Below are 15,231 nucleotides of genomic sequence, written 5' to 3'. Positions count from 1 at the left end.
GTTCCCTCAGTGGAGGGAGAAACATGTAAGTTCCAAAGTGGTTTTTGCTCGGCCCCTGACGAGCATGTCCCTTCTCTCCCCAACATCCAGAAACATGAAGAACCAGGGCGTGGGGACGAGGAGACTGAGGAGGAGGAGGAGGAAGAAGTAGAGGAAGACATGAGCTCCAGCAGCAGTGAGTCAGAGGACAGCGAAGAGGAAGAGGAGGAGGAAGGGATGGGCAAGGGCAGACACGGGCAGAGCGGAGCCAGGCACACCCAGCTGGAGTGGGACGACTCGGCCCTGCCCTACTAGCACCCTGCTGCCTGCGCCCACCCACGTGTCCCTTTTGTAAGCCCCACCCAATGTATGCCCGAGTCTATCACACGCCGCCTCTGATTCCTATGACAGCTCTGGGCAGGCCTTCCCCAGCGTCCTGGAAGCCACCCTTTATGCCTTGGGCATTCCCTGTGTCTCAGCCCTGGGGAGGGTCCAAGACTCCCAGGGTCATCTTTAGTGGGGACTTCTGGGGGGACTTTGTCCTGTAGCCTCCCACGTCTGCCCTGGGCTCACCCAGCATCCTGTCAGCCAGTCTGCAGAGTTCTGCCTGTGCTCTTCTCTGCAGGGGAGAAAGCCCGCCTCTACGTCACTCACCTCCCCTGGACCCCCTGTGCCCAGGGCCCTTGGGTTCCAGCTCGTGTGTGCACCTGCCCTGTTTCCACTTCCACACAGAGCAGCAGGTCCTTACCTGACTCCTCAGGTGGCTTCACACAGGCAAGGCGGTCAGACTTCGCACATAAGAGGTCTCCGTTCCTACAGGAAAGGCCTTGGTGAGGCAGAATTAATGTATAGGGAAAGGTTCACAGACATGCGCGCACATGCACCCATATGCTCTCCCCAGTTTGGAGAGCCTTTCCCTTTGTCTTTTCCGATGCCACATAAGCTTAGGTGAAAAGTCCAAAACCAAGGAGAGGTCCTTGGCCACAGCAGGGCCTGGTCCCCAGTCAGAGTTCTCTGTCAGCCTGCCTTGGCTGCCCTGCTAGGGGCTGCCACCACACGATATCACAGGAGCCAGGAAGCATTCCACAGAGGCACTGCCCCAGGCGACAGCACGACAAGCCTGCAGCCAGGGACCAGAAGGAAGGGCTGACAGGACGAGCAGCTGGGCATCACTGCGGGCACAGATCTCGGGGCGGGGGGGTTCTCCCCAGCCAGAGGGCAGCCGGAGGTTGACAAGGCTCTCAGCATTTAGTCTTAGGGTCCCTCGTCACCTGTTTCACACTGTTTTGCCTCTTGAGAAAATGCATCCCTCTCAGATGTATTAGGACTATCATGAACTGCGCCAAATCTAATATGAAAGTTTGGAGATTTGAATGCTAGGAATTAGGACTCTATCTGTGATTGATAGTAACAGCTGCTTCTTTATTCTTCTCATAAAAGGAGCAATGCTTCGGGTGGAGGGCAAATATATCTGAAAACCTAATTTCTTTCTTCTTGTTTTAATAAGAAAATCTTTTCCACCTCCATCCTAACATGGACGTGAGGAGAACTGTTGCTATAGTAACTTGTCTGTGCTCTTTTGTGACCAAGAGAATAGCAGGCAAAAACAGGGCCATTCTAGGACTTGCACAAGGCTCTGAGACCGTCTTTGTTTGTTTTAAAGGTCTCTGGCTTTGTCCTCGGTCTGTACAATCTGTCCCTATCCTCCCACCCACCCCCCACCCTGGCCCATTCCATACTGGCATAGGCACAGAGCTGGCCCCTAGTCACAGTGGCATTCAGATTCAAAAGAAAGTTGAGAATCTGTTCATTCTACTCACCGTGTCACCAAAACAGAGCTTAAGGGGGTCCATCATCCATGTCTTCTAGTTTGACCTCCACCCAGCTTGGATCCATGACTGGCCCCTGCAACCTTCCTTCTGATTCAAGCAGACTACCTGATGCAGCTTTTTCCTCCACCGAAAGTGGCTTTTGCATATCTGTTCCGTCCTTGAGCCCCACCATAATTCTGTCAGGGAGCTGGGACATCTCCTGTCAGGCATATTTCGAGTAAACGAGCTTCAGAGTTTCAGCACCTTGCTCAGAGTCAGTCAGAGCTAGAGACAAGACCAGACTCCCCACCTTCCCCTCTTGGTCCAGTGCCCACCACCCCACTTCTACTTATATTCATATTTATACAGCTCACCGGCATTGCTGAGGACCTACTATGTGCTAGGCACTCAACCAGCAGCCCTACGAAATGCTAAAGCTGGGTAAGAGGAGCGTCTCCCCTCCCAGGATATAATAGTTGCAGAGGGGGAACCAACAAGCATAGAAATTATACAAAACAGACCTAGAGCAGGGAGAGAAGTCGCAGGAGGAAGAAGCACACAATCACAAACTTGGTCAGTACTCTTATTTTTCACGTCTTAGGGAAAAATGCAGGCAGGAGTTTGGGATTTTATAGTCATTGAATGGAAATAGACACTTTGGTGAATTCTCCCAACCGAAACGCCCTTTTCCATTAGGCTGTGTCTGCACATCTACAAGGAGAAAATCTCTAACACTGCTTAGGTCCCCACCATTCCCTCTGTTAAATAAAAAAAGATTCTCTGGTTAGGCATTTAGGAGCTAACAGAATTCTCCCAAAATTATGGCAGTAAAAACCAAATTTATGGTTTAAAACCAATTTTTTGTTGTTGTTATTCCTAAGAATTTTTTTAATGTTTCAAGTTTTTAAATTCTAGTAACTTAACGTATAGTATAATATTAGTTTCAGGAGTAGAATTCAGTGATTCATCACTTACGTACAACACCCAGTGCTCGTCACGACCAATTCTTTTTCAACTGAATTTCCATTTAAAATATTGTAAGTCTGGTTTTCATGAGCGCACCCTGCAGAGTCCTTTTGGTTTGGCTGGGGTGGGAAGGGGTTCCTCATGCTCTCGGGTGGTCTCCAGTGGCTGCCTCACTTACTCATGGCGGAGTGGGCTGTCTGGAGCATAATCTGGGGAGGGTATTGGGGGATCAGATAGAAGTGGCACTTGGCTAAGGACGCAGAGTTCGATCATTTGTGACTAGACTGATGTAGAAAAACAATGGGAACCACAAGTCAGGACCCTCTCCATCAACTCACGTTGCTCAAAGTCAGAGTGCGTGTCAGCTCCAAAGACGAGGCAATTGAAATAATACTGCTGGGTTGATGGGCATTTATCATGTTCCCGACACCCTACTCAACGAGGAGTGGTTATGTGAAAGTAGCAGAAGCTTCAGGGACTATTCAGGTGAGTGGCGAGTAATGTAACTTGCCCTCCACCAGATATTCTAATGAGGAGTGAAAAATGTCATCAACCAGCCCAGCGTTTTCCAGGCTCCATATGCTGGTATCCGGGAACCAGAACTCCCAGACGGCCCAGACACATGGGCAGACGTCAGAAGCAGCAGATGCAGGCTCGTACCCCAGAAGAACAGCTGACCAGTTTGGCCACAGGCCAGACCATTGCTGATCTTGCCAAGAGGATGACCAGATTCTGCTCTCTGGAGCTGGAAAACAGATTGGCTGAAACCTCTCAAGTGATCGGATGACAGGGAGGAAGAGGAAGACGAGGTTGAAATGGAAAAGGCCAGTACAGAATGAGAGGCCCGATGGAGTAAAGCAATCAACTAGTTGGTCACCTGTCTTAAAGAATACCAAAAGTATATTCTAGTAAGTTAATCAAATGCTTTAAATCTGACCAAGGCCCAAATTTATGTAGGTAACAAAAATGTGATTTGAGTGGGATCTTATTTCATTACCACTTTCTTGCGTGTCCTCAATCATCCTATCAAGCAGGGTTTAGACCACGTATCTCTGCAGGTTGCAAGAGCTGTACCTTGTCAACACAGACCCTCTAGGGAGAGGGCTCCTGGCGGGAGGCAATGTTCTCCATGCCTGTACATACAGCAGATGTCAGCAAACTTTATCTATAAAGAGCCAGAGAATAAATATTTGGAGCTTTGAAGGCCATATGGTTTCTGTTGCAAGTATTCAACTCTGCCACTGTAGCATGAAACAAGCCACAGACAATACATACATAAATGAATGGATATGGCTATGTTCCAGAAAAAATTATTTATGAATACTAAAAAAGCAGACAATTTGATTTCATATTTCCACATATCATGAAATTTTATCACTCTTTTTTGATTTTTACTTTTTGACCGTTTAAAAATTGAACAACTCTTCTGAGCCCACGGGCCATACAAAACCCAGCAGCCTGCCAGATTTGGCCTGGGGGTCATAGTCTGCACACATTTACCATACGTTCAAGGAAAGTAGCCTTCCCATTTACCAAGGGAAAGTAGATTGCTATCTTTGACCCTTCCTTCAACTACCCAGCGGCCTTTGCCTCCAAAATGAACAACAACTCCATAGCCCTTAATTAAGTGCTTTTAAATGTCCACGTCCCAGTGAGAAAATGACAACAAAAAACACCTGTTACTGGTCAAATTGACTTGAACGCAGACAAACATTCATCAAGAACTCCAAGCCCTGGCTACGAGAACTGACTGACCACTGAGCACTAACCCCCTTGAGCTCAGGGCCATCTCCAGGCACAGCGCCTTCCCAGCACAACTCAGCCCATAATGATTTCTAAGCAGGAGTGTTCATTATCTCAGACGGATTTCCATTTCAGCCCTGCTCATGCCATTGCTCTAAAAATGATCCTAAAGACTTTTGACTGTTTGAATCAATAGCAACATAATCAGTAGAAAGCCCTACCCAGCACATTTCAAAATTAGCAGTCTTCGTGGCTCTATGATTCAATATTAGCAAGCGGAAGAAAAGAGGACTTTTTCTTAACCATCCGCTCATTGAAATTAACCAAATCAGTTTTACAAAAAAAGTGAGGGAGTGAGTTTAATTCTTTGAAAGAATTTACTAGTGAAAAGTAGATGATTTTCAGGTAAGATCATTCTCAGGCCTTTGTGGGAACCCCAAAGCCCCTGCAAAGTACTCTGGAGGGCCATGGACAGTACAGGATCCTCTGTCTGCATCAGACTTTTATTGAGGCTGACAAGCCGAAGCCCTGGGCACAATTTAACTTTTATGTAATCACTTTCTGCTGCCCAGCTGCAGACGAAGGAAATGAACAGTGAAAGTTTTGAAGTCTACTCCAGCACCTCATTCCCTGCCTTTATTTATTCTATCTTATAAATTTATTCTGCACCTACTTTATAGATCTTGCTCTAGTTTTCTTTCTGGCACCAACTACAAAGGAGAGCTGGCTTTGCAAGGGCTAGGGACTAGAAGTCAAACTTGACTCTCTCCCAAGATGACGCAAAGAGACACAAAAAGGTACCCCAGAAAGCAATCCAACATGCCCTGGATGCCATTAGTGAACAGATGGGACTCTGGGTTTGCAGCTACATTCAATGTAATTCAGCAACTCCTTGCTGAGTGCCCACGATGTGCCAGGCCCAGTGCCAGAAACGGGGGAATGGGGGATGAATGAGGTATGGCCCTGCCCAGGCGGGTCTCCCGGTCTCATGAGCTGTTGGCCTGCTTCCTTTACGGTGTTGGAGGCTGAGAGCAGTTAGGACTGGTGCCGATAGAAGTTTGGAGTTGGGGGAGGTGGGTAACTTGCTTTGGTAGTTCTCCGCCCTAAGTTAGAAGGCAGGTGTGATTCTAGGAGCCCTCACACACACTGCCAAGGCCAACGGAGGAGAGCTCTAGGGAAGCAGGCAATGCTTCCCCTAGATGTTTCTAATTCTGCCCCAGCCCAACCCAGGTCACTTATGGATAAAAGCCAGTCACTCTGCTCACAAGGTGGATGTCACATGGCTGATGGCTGAAACTAGGCCAAAGGAAGTTCTTCGGTATGAACAGAGGCAGTCAGACCTGGAAAGTAAGCCAGGTACAGGGGCCGGTGTGTGCCAAGTTCCAAAGGCATGAAAAGCCTGACGTGAAGGAGCCCCCTGAGGCCTGAAGTCAGAGCTGAGGAGGGAAGAAGGGCCTGACTTTGGAGGACCTGCTAAGGGGCCACAGGACACTGAAGAGCAGTGGTTCTCAAGGTGTACCCCTGGACCAGAGCATCGCCTGGGGATGAGCAAGAAATGCAAATTCTCGGGATCCAGCCAAGAGCTAGGGCAGCAGAAACCGGGGGTGGGCCCAGCAGTGGATGTTTGAAGGCTCTCTGACCCTGCTGCACTCTAAGGTTTGAAAACCACTGATGCAGAGGACGACAGCGACTTTCACTAGCACTGGGAGAAGATGATTAACAGGAGAAGAGAGTCAGTTACTAGTGTAGAAGACAGGGAGTCAAAGCAGAGCTCCCCATGAACCCTCCAGGGCCCTCCAGACTCTGGTCCATACTCCTGAGGCAGTGATTTCAAGGAAACTTGGGTGGAGTCCCAACTCCACTCCTCCACCTCCTGCTGGCCTGGCCCCTTTCATCCTAGAGAGAGACCCCATCCAGGGGAGGCTGTAGTGAGGCTACCCATCCCTAGGGAGGCTGCCTTCCAGATTCCCACTGATGAGCAGCCTGCTGAAGGGCCCTATTTGAGGGGAAATGGTTTAACTGTAGCGGTGTCCCTACGTCACCAGGGGAGCGAGTCCCCACACCGCATCTATGCCGTGGAGCCACAAGGGCCTACAGAGAGTGGAGTGGGGTCGTTTAAGGACACTGCCAGCTTTACTACAGTGCTGCTCCATCTGTAAGATGACAGGGTCATGCAGCGTCACAATCCAAACACGAAACCGGATGGAGAATGAATGGCTTTTCTTGGAAGGGCAGTAGTTCATTCTGGATGTTACTAAAAGTAGAAAACAAAACCCAAAACAAACCTGCAGCATTCTCTCCAGGCAGAATCTGTGCTGGCCTTTGAACCTCTAAGACCTGCAAAGGTACCAATCCCCACCAATTCCCTTTTCCCCTACCTCCCAGAAGCCTGAGGTCTGCCAAGTATTGACTTAGGTTTTTGATTTATGGCTTAAACTCTGCAAAGGTCTACAACCTTTTCGGGAGAAACTAGTTGGCACTCTATCAGTCACTTCCACCTACCTGTGGCACAGAATCTGTCCTCACTCAAGGCTCCTGGGAGTCAGAAAACTGGGTCGTTGGGCCTTGGGGTGGAAGGACAGAGGAGGAGTGGGCTGGAAGGGGACCCAGACACATGGCCTGGGAGAGCTCATGCCTGCTGTTCAGTTTCTAAGAACCCAGTTCCCTCTTGACCAGAGGCACATTCCTGGTCCTATCAGCCCTGTCCTTGCTAAGTCCTCCCCCAAATGCCCTAAAGGATACTTCCATTTCTCCAGCCCAGTTTGTGGAAAGGTCTTCTGATTAAATGCCCAACCAATCCCTTGAGGGCACAGTGACCATATCAAGAACAACCATCTCTAACACATTAGAGTATGCTAAAGAACCAACAGAGCTTGCCAGTTGTTTGTGAGACGCACGGGAGAGAGCAGATGCAAGAGGGGAAAGGAAAGTCTCTTCATGTTCATGTCACTTAGGTCCAGAAGAACTTTCTTTATAGCCTGGCCTCTCTTTGTGAATTCTCGGATGCAACGTCTCTCTCCCAAGACCTTAAGACAATTTTGTTTCCCTGAAGTTAAGTCACTTATTACAAAGCCCCCATGGGACAAAAGGACAAGGAATGGGGCGGCAAGACGTGGGTGGAGAGGCCTCAGGTAGTTCTGGGAGCAGGATGGGCTCTGTTCTCATTGGCAAGCTTAGATCTGAGTCCAGTCAGAAGGGTCTGGAGCTCCAATCCAGCCAGGACACCAGGCAGAGAGAGTGAGTATGAGGGGCGTTTATCGGGAAGACTGGACACAGAGGACACACACAAGGTAAATCACTGTGTGGGTTATACCAGCCATTTGCATTTGTCCAAAACAGGGGAGAACTGTGTCCCAACATCAGCTAGTCCCTCCCATTCCAGGCCGCAGAGAGAGCTGCTATCTCTGGACCGTGGAGGTGACACATCTCCAGAGTCAGAGTCCCACTCCACGAGAACTGTCCGTTGAATGAAATGGAACCACAGCTCTCAGGCACCAACTGGGGACCCTAACCGGGCCCCAGAAAACATGGCTGTGTGAGGCTATCTGGCCCCTCAGCTCCTGCCGCCTTTGCTGTCACAGGCTCCCTCGTCAAGACAAGAGTCACTCACCTATCCCACCACCGTGGGTGCCTAGCACAGCACCTGGCCGACAGCACGGGCTTGACAAATGGTGAATTAACCAGAATACCAGAGACCACCTGACCTCAGCAAATGGACAGGATGTGAAAAGTTAAGATGCTTCAATAGAAAAAGATTCCACCACCTTTTCTCTTACTATATAGGTTGGGATACTTCATAAAATCAGAGCGAGAAGGAGTAGAAGTACATAGAGGGGCAGAAAAAGAACAGGAATGGGGTTGTTGGACAGCGGCCCCTTCCCATCTATAACCAGTAAAAGGTGCCCCTAAGCACAGAGCAGTTGCAGGGGCCTTGATAAGCCCACCTGCTCCATCCTCTAGGTCCTGGGCAGCGTCCTGAGGACGGGGGTCCTCATCTGTTAACGACCCTAGTCCTGTGCTGCTCTGCAGCCACTTTTACCAGATTCACTGTCAAGATCCGTCAAGGTGAAGCTCAGCCATCAACAGATGAAGGAAAAGACGACAACAGACGTGAGAAGAGCCAAAATGCAGACGGCGTGTATTAATCCCAGGCGAAAGAACCGTGCCGGCTTTAACGTCTGTTCACTTTTATCTCGAAATGAAAATGCATCTCTGCTGCCCAGACCCTTTCCTGAGCATTTCAGAACAGAAATGGGACAACACACACACACACACACACACACACACACACACACACACACACACACGGCAAGGGTTCTTTTCCACAGCAGAAAGAGCTACCGGAGAAAGGAGCCCACAGGCTGTGTCTAGGTGCAGGAGCAGAGAACCAACCACAGGTCTCAGCGAGTCCAGCCCTGTGAAAAAGGGAGAGGAAGGGCCAGGAGACAGCTGTCCTTAGGAAGGTTCGTTAGGGCCTCTATGATGAAGGGCTCCACTTGGGCCTGTAGGTCACAGATAGGAATACAATGTGCACACCCCTGCAGACAAAAGTCCATCCATCCTGAGCCGTGTGCAACACACCCCTAGCTCCTCCCTCGGCTGCAAAGGAGCCTCCAATGTGTAGGATTTGGAAGCGGCCACACACATCTTCACTTGTAAACTTCAAATGGTGGAAATAAGGAAAAGGTTTTTGGATATTAGGAAGTTACACTTGACACCCAGGGCTGATCCCTCAAAAGGCAAAGAAAGAGAGATTGAGGGAAAGTGGACTCCGAGTTAGAGAGGGAACAGGGGAGGCTGGGGAAGAGTGACAGAACAGGAACACGCTCCCCCGGGAAGCCAGAGCATTGCTCTGTACTGAAAGCTGTATCCAAGCTTCAGCAAACTCTGGGCAAGCCTGGCCGTGTGACCCAGAGGCAGTCAAATCAGTGCCTCCAAAGTCAGACCTGTTCAAAGGTGATTTCATCTTAATTGAACTAGTCATGATGGATCAATCCACTTGATCGCTTCCAGCCCGACCTCAGTGGCTTTCAAAAAAGTTGTTGATGCCCTGAGCTGGACAGCTTGGAAGGAAAGTGAAGAAAACCAGCTGGTGAATTTAGGAAAGAAACTGCATGTAGAAGTTGGTTGTTTTCAAAGAAATCTGTAGGTATTAGAGTTAGGTGTGTTATGTTATTGGCATGGGCATTATAACGTCAGTAAGGTAAGATTCAGAATGACTTGGTGGGGCACTTGTTTGGAAAATCAGTTTATGTGTTAAATAGAAGTTATCAGGGACAAGTAGGCTAAGGACAGCAATATATGTGTGTCACATGCAAATATATACATATGTATGTATATATACATACATACACATAAAATACAGAAATAAGTAAGATATAAAGATGTCAATGGTCCCAACACATTTTCAACTCCTTAGAAGCACAGGTTTGGATGTTATACTTTTTCTTATTGTCCTCATTTACTTTTAGCTCTCAAAGCACTGGGAACAGTGCCTGGCACATAGGAGTTTGGTAAGCATTGGGACATGGAAGGTCCAGCTTGTCACTACACGGTAAACACTCAGTCCTCACTATACATCAAACTAAATGAGCCATAGGGAAGCAGGCCAGCCACATTCCCCTCCTAGATTATCACAACCCGGCTGTGGAGAAGCCTTCCTGAATTGACAGATTCAGAGCAATGTCCAGCCAGCTGCAGGCACTGGATCTGGCTCTTGCCAGGATGCTGCACACAGTGGGTCTGCATCACTTAGACCTTATCTGCATAACACCTAACACTACTTCTACAGGGAACAGGGCTAGGGGCTCCCGTTCTATTGCATCTGCCATTTCCTAAACACTTGGAGCAATGCTGTGGAGTTTTGCCAACTTCAGACACAATTTGGAAACTAAATGAAACGATTCTGGGCTCAGCCAGTCCAAGAGGTCTAGGGATTTCTTCTCTCAGTCCTTCCCATGGTCCATATCTGGAGATGCCACCTCAGGGGGTAGGCCAGTGTGTGTCTGACACATGTCAGACTTCTGAGTGCTTCCAGCTGCCTCAAACAAATGAATCCTTTTAGTCTAGAAAATGTATTTGCTAAATATACTATTGTGTATGATGTGAAACAATGCAAACTTCGGACTATCTCGTTAGAAGGACTGTATGCATTTATATAATTGAATTTCAGGAGAGCACGTTGTCTTGCTCAGTGAATGAGGATGCCCAATAGAAGATGTTCAGAGAAAATGCCCCTTCCCCTCCCCACACCTCTCAGCCCCTCCCCTCATTGAGCCCCTGCCTAACTGGGCTGTCCTGTCCACTCCAGGCTGACGCAGAGTGACGGGCGCTGAGACTCTCCATGTATATAAAGATATAGGAAGAAAATAAGAACCACCACAGGAATCTGTTGGGCTTCTTCCCATGACTGTGATTTTACCCATGTTTGAGTCACAAACTTTAAATTTCTAACAATTAAGATTCTTGCAGTTTCCAAGTAATTTGTTAAATGCCTATTCGACACAGACAGATATTTATTTTCAGCCTTGACTTGTAAATGCCTACAAACTGATTCATGCTGGTGGTCGTTACGACACTTTCTGTGAATTGGTGAATAAATATGATTTTAGAATTTCACAGTAAAGATGACCTCTGAGAGTTTTTATCCTTCAGACTGTTGGACGAGGCGAGGTACCGACACCTGCTCAGCTGAGTCAACACTGTCTGGAGCTCTGTCCTACATCTTTGTGTGAAGGGAGGGGTGTGGGACAGGAGGGGTGGTGACATGGCGAGCTGGCCCCTCATCAGGCCTCCTGCGGGGCACCCTGTTCTACCCAGAGCACACCTCGGCAGCACTGCTACTGGAGCCGGTACAAAGCCAAGCCTCGTGTACTTGCGGACTGCCTGCAAAGTGCTGGAGCCCTCCGTGCCTGCCCTTAACTCTTGAAGCGGGCAGCTCTCACTAGTAACGTGAAGGTGAGACTCAGAGGCTCCACGGGCGTTGCCAGAGGGCAGGTGGGACTGAGCAGAGCCCTGTCCCTCCCCTAGCCCATTCGTCCCTGCCCCTCCATGCTGACCTCTCCTCACACCCAGGTGCCACCTTGTCCCTGCAGCCCACTGAGGCTGGCCCCCCTCCCCACGCAGAGCTGGTAGAGATCCAGAGCGCTTCCCTAGGCTCTGTGAGCTGCAGTTACAGCTGTCCCTCCCTCCTGGTTCCTACTGACCTGACCCAGGGGTGAGGCCTACCCTTTGCACAGAGAGAAGAAGGAAAAATTCAAAAATAGTTTTCTTAGAAGTGCTGCGGTCATGAAGAGGAGCCACGTTGCACATGACACAGCAACCAGCACATATCACAAAAGGCACCATCATCTGTTCAACTCCTTCTGGCCACCCTCCCCCAGCCATGTGCCGCCTGCCTGCCTGCCCCACCCTTCCCTGTCCTCCCCCTGCTCTTCTCCCTCCTCACCCTTCTCAGAAGGGACAACCTCCTTTCTTTTTCTCTTTGAAGAGCAGCTTTGTCATCTTTTCCTCATTCCCTGTGTCCTGCCAAAATCCAGGCCCATCCTTCTGCCCCAAGCAGTTCACCATGATCTCCTCCCAAATACATCATTCACATCCTAAGAGGAGTTCTTCTGCCTGATAAGACAGCATGTTTATTGCACCGAACTGTACTTTTGTACATCGGAGAGAGCCAGCAAGGAGCCTAGGCGGCTTTGTCCGTTTGTCCTTCCATCTTCACTTTGGTCACACACACACCCCACCCCACCCCACCCCCCACAGCCCATCCTTGGGCTTCCCTGGAGCCCAGTGTAGCAGCTCACTACCAGAGCCCTGACCTCCCTGCTCCCTTTTTCCCAAAGCAACCTGGCCCCTGTTCTTGCATCTAATAGATTCTTCATCTTCTGCCTGCGCCTGCGCCCTCTCGTCTCTTTCCAAAGCTTCCCCTCATCCCTCAGCACCACAGCTGCCTGCCGCTGGCTTCCCTCCTCAGCCGTGAGACCACACTGCCGAAGCTCCCTGGGAGGTGGCCTCCCATGCTGACAGGCTACAGAGACTTCAGGAACCTACCCTTTCTACACAAGACCCCTGGAGCTCTAGGGGCTCCACATCCTTGGGGGTAAATGAGCTCCGTTCTCTAAACTGAAAGAGTCGTAGTTTATCAGGCCTGAGTACAGGGCGTCATACTGGGTTAACATGATAGAGGGTCCACCGCAAAAACTGATACACACCCACAAAAACCAGCTTCTAAACTACCAGACTATGGATGAAAGTCTCAGGCAGAGGTTCCATCTCAATCATACCTGCGTCCATACTCTAGCGCAGAGCCCAGGACAGAAAAGGCTCAGAGAGAATTAAACTGAACTGGATTAACCCTCAAGTCCAAGATCCTCAATGACCTGGCTCAACCTATGTTTTCCTCTTCCTATCTCCCAGTCCCCCAACATGAGTCCCATGTCTTGGTGTTCCCAAACACACGGTGAGCATTCCCACCTCCATGCTGTTGCTCCTGCGGCTCCCACTCCCTGGAATGCCATCCCCTCCCGTATCTCAGACCACGGAACTCTTATCCCTAACAGGAGTGCCCACTCCCAAGCTCCTAAGTTGTCTGTCAGTGATGCCGCCCTTGATTTTCCCAGTGGAATGTGATCCTACCATCCTCGCACCCCCAGAGCTGTCCTGATGTACTGTGAAGTGCCCCAAGGGGAGGCTGAGGGGAACAGGTCACGAGACATGCTGTTCTAAGCCACATTCAAATGCCTGCAGAGGTAACGCAGGTAGTGTGAGTATAACTACCTAGATGGGGCCTCTGGTGAAGAGAAAAATACACGCCAGGTCCAGAGTGGAAACTGCCTCTCTGCTCCAGCCAACTGTGTCAGTGCAAGAATGGCTACCCATTATTGCCAGATTTCCTGATTTTTTTCTTTCAAGAGAGTTCTTAACAAGCCCTAATATATATTATATATAAATATGTAATCAATATAGCATATAGTAATATAGTATATATTTTGTAATTATAATTATATACTACATAAATGTCAAAGGTATGATTATTATACTATTAATTATACACACACACACACACACACATACATACTATTAATACACTGATAGCAATACTGGTACTACATTTTTTTTTTAAGATTTATTTACTTATTTTAGAGAGGGAGAGCACAAGGGAGTGTGAATGGGAGGGGCAGCAGCAGAGGGAGAGAGAGAATCTCAAGCAGACTCCACACCGAGCACACAGCTCAATGCAGGGTTCGATCTCACGACCCTGAGATCATGACCTGAGCCGAAACCAAGAACCAGACGCTCAACCGACTGTACCACCCAGCTGCCCCTGTACTACGTATATTTCTAAAACCAGTTTGACTACAGAACCCTTTATGTCATAAGGTATCTTTATCTGAGATAAGGGCCTGAAGCTGAGGCCCAGAGTTCTTCCCTTTGTTAGTGTCTCACTGGGAAACAATCCTGAACCAACAATTAATTTCATCCTAGATATGACTTCTCTGCAGAGACTTCCATATGTGCCTATGGATGTCACCAGGATGCTCTGTGCACACAAGCCTCACAGCCTGGGCTCCCAGGACCCATGAGCACTACCCACTGACTGCACTCAGAGCCCTCAGCCAGTTCTCTTTTCCCCACACAGCAGGAAGGTAGCCCCAGAAGCTCTCTATGAATTGACCTTCACTTCCCTTCAAGGCCACAATGTCAAACCATTACTCCCATTCCACCCTTCATTTTATCTGTCTCTACCCTTCTAATCCCCAGAAACATTTACAGTCATTTAATAATTGCATAATCATGTCATGAGTGCCTACTGTTTTCTTGGGACTTAGATAAACACACACACACACACACACACACACACACACACACACATTTAGCTCCAAATACACCTATGCGCACATATACGTATCTATGACCTTCTATTTTCATGATATCTTTGTAAAACCACTTACTAGTCATGGCACCATTTCTATGCAGCAATCTCCCTGAGCTTTCCTTTCCTTGCTTATAAAATGGTAATAACGGTACCTCTCTTAAAGGATTCTTGTGATAATTAAGTCAGATAATTTCTGTGACTTGTCTGCCACAATGTCCAGCCCTGTAGGCACTCACTAAATAATTACTATCGCAGCTATGACCGTTACTTTTACAACATCCCCCAGCAATAGATAATGGGGTCGCACCCTCATTTGTTCACTCCTTCCTCATGCACTCACTAATTCATTCCATGGTTCTGAGGTCTAGCCTGGACAACATTCCCCATGGGTGGCCTCCTCTTTATCTTCTCAGTGTAGGCACTCCCATAAAGAGGGGGAAGGGAAAGAGCAGAGGGAGGTACAAAGATTTGCTGAGCAATTATTTTGGACCAGGCACTTCCACAGTATTTTCTAACGCAATCCTTCCAGCAATCCCATGTTGCAAGCATCCTCATCCCTGTTTTATAAATGAAGGAAACGAGTTTGAAGAGATTAGGTCTCGTCAAGGTTACCCTGCAGGTGAGTGGCAGAGCCCAGATTCCTTCATAGATGTGGTATTCTGAATACCACGCTAGTGCTGCTCAACCCAGCGTCTGCCCACACTGCTAGGGAATAGCCAGCCTTGAAGAGTGAAATATTGCCTCTGAAAAGGCAGAGAGAGCACGCAGGTGCCAGAGCCCAGTGACGAATGCAGTTTTCCTTTTTAGCACCTTCGGCTACAACCAGTCCCAAAGCACACACCAGGTAGGAACTGAGAA

The 15,231-nt window shown here is 48.7% G+C and overlaps 1 protein-coding gene across 1 annotated transcript in view; it reads left to right on the top strand.

Annotated features, from left to right (window-relative positions):
- The window catches only part of CLSTN2 (calsyntenin 2), a 600,605-nt gene extending 589,481 nt beyond the window's left edge, over positions 1–11,124 (top strand). The window contains exon 17 of the mRNA XM_026497144.4: positions 91–11,124. Coding sequence (XP_026352929.2) covers positions 91–294 — 204 coding nt within the window. The 3' untranslated portion in view covers positions 295–11,124. The remainder of the gene's footprint in view (positions 1–90) is intronic.
- The last annotated feature ends 4,107 nt before the right edge of the window (positions 11,125–15,231 follow it).

This window comes from Ursus arctos, unplaced genomic scaffold, assembly GCF_023065955.2.
Source record: "Ursus arctos isolate Adak ecotype North America unplaced genomic scaffold, UrsArc2.0 scaffold_20, whole genome shotgun sequence".
Lineage (NCBI taxonomy): Eukaryota > Metazoa > Chordata > Mammalia > Carnivora > Ursidae > Ursus > Ursus arctos.
Note: the sequence above shows the minus strand (reverse complement) of the source record. Positions and strands in the feature narration are given on the sequence as shown.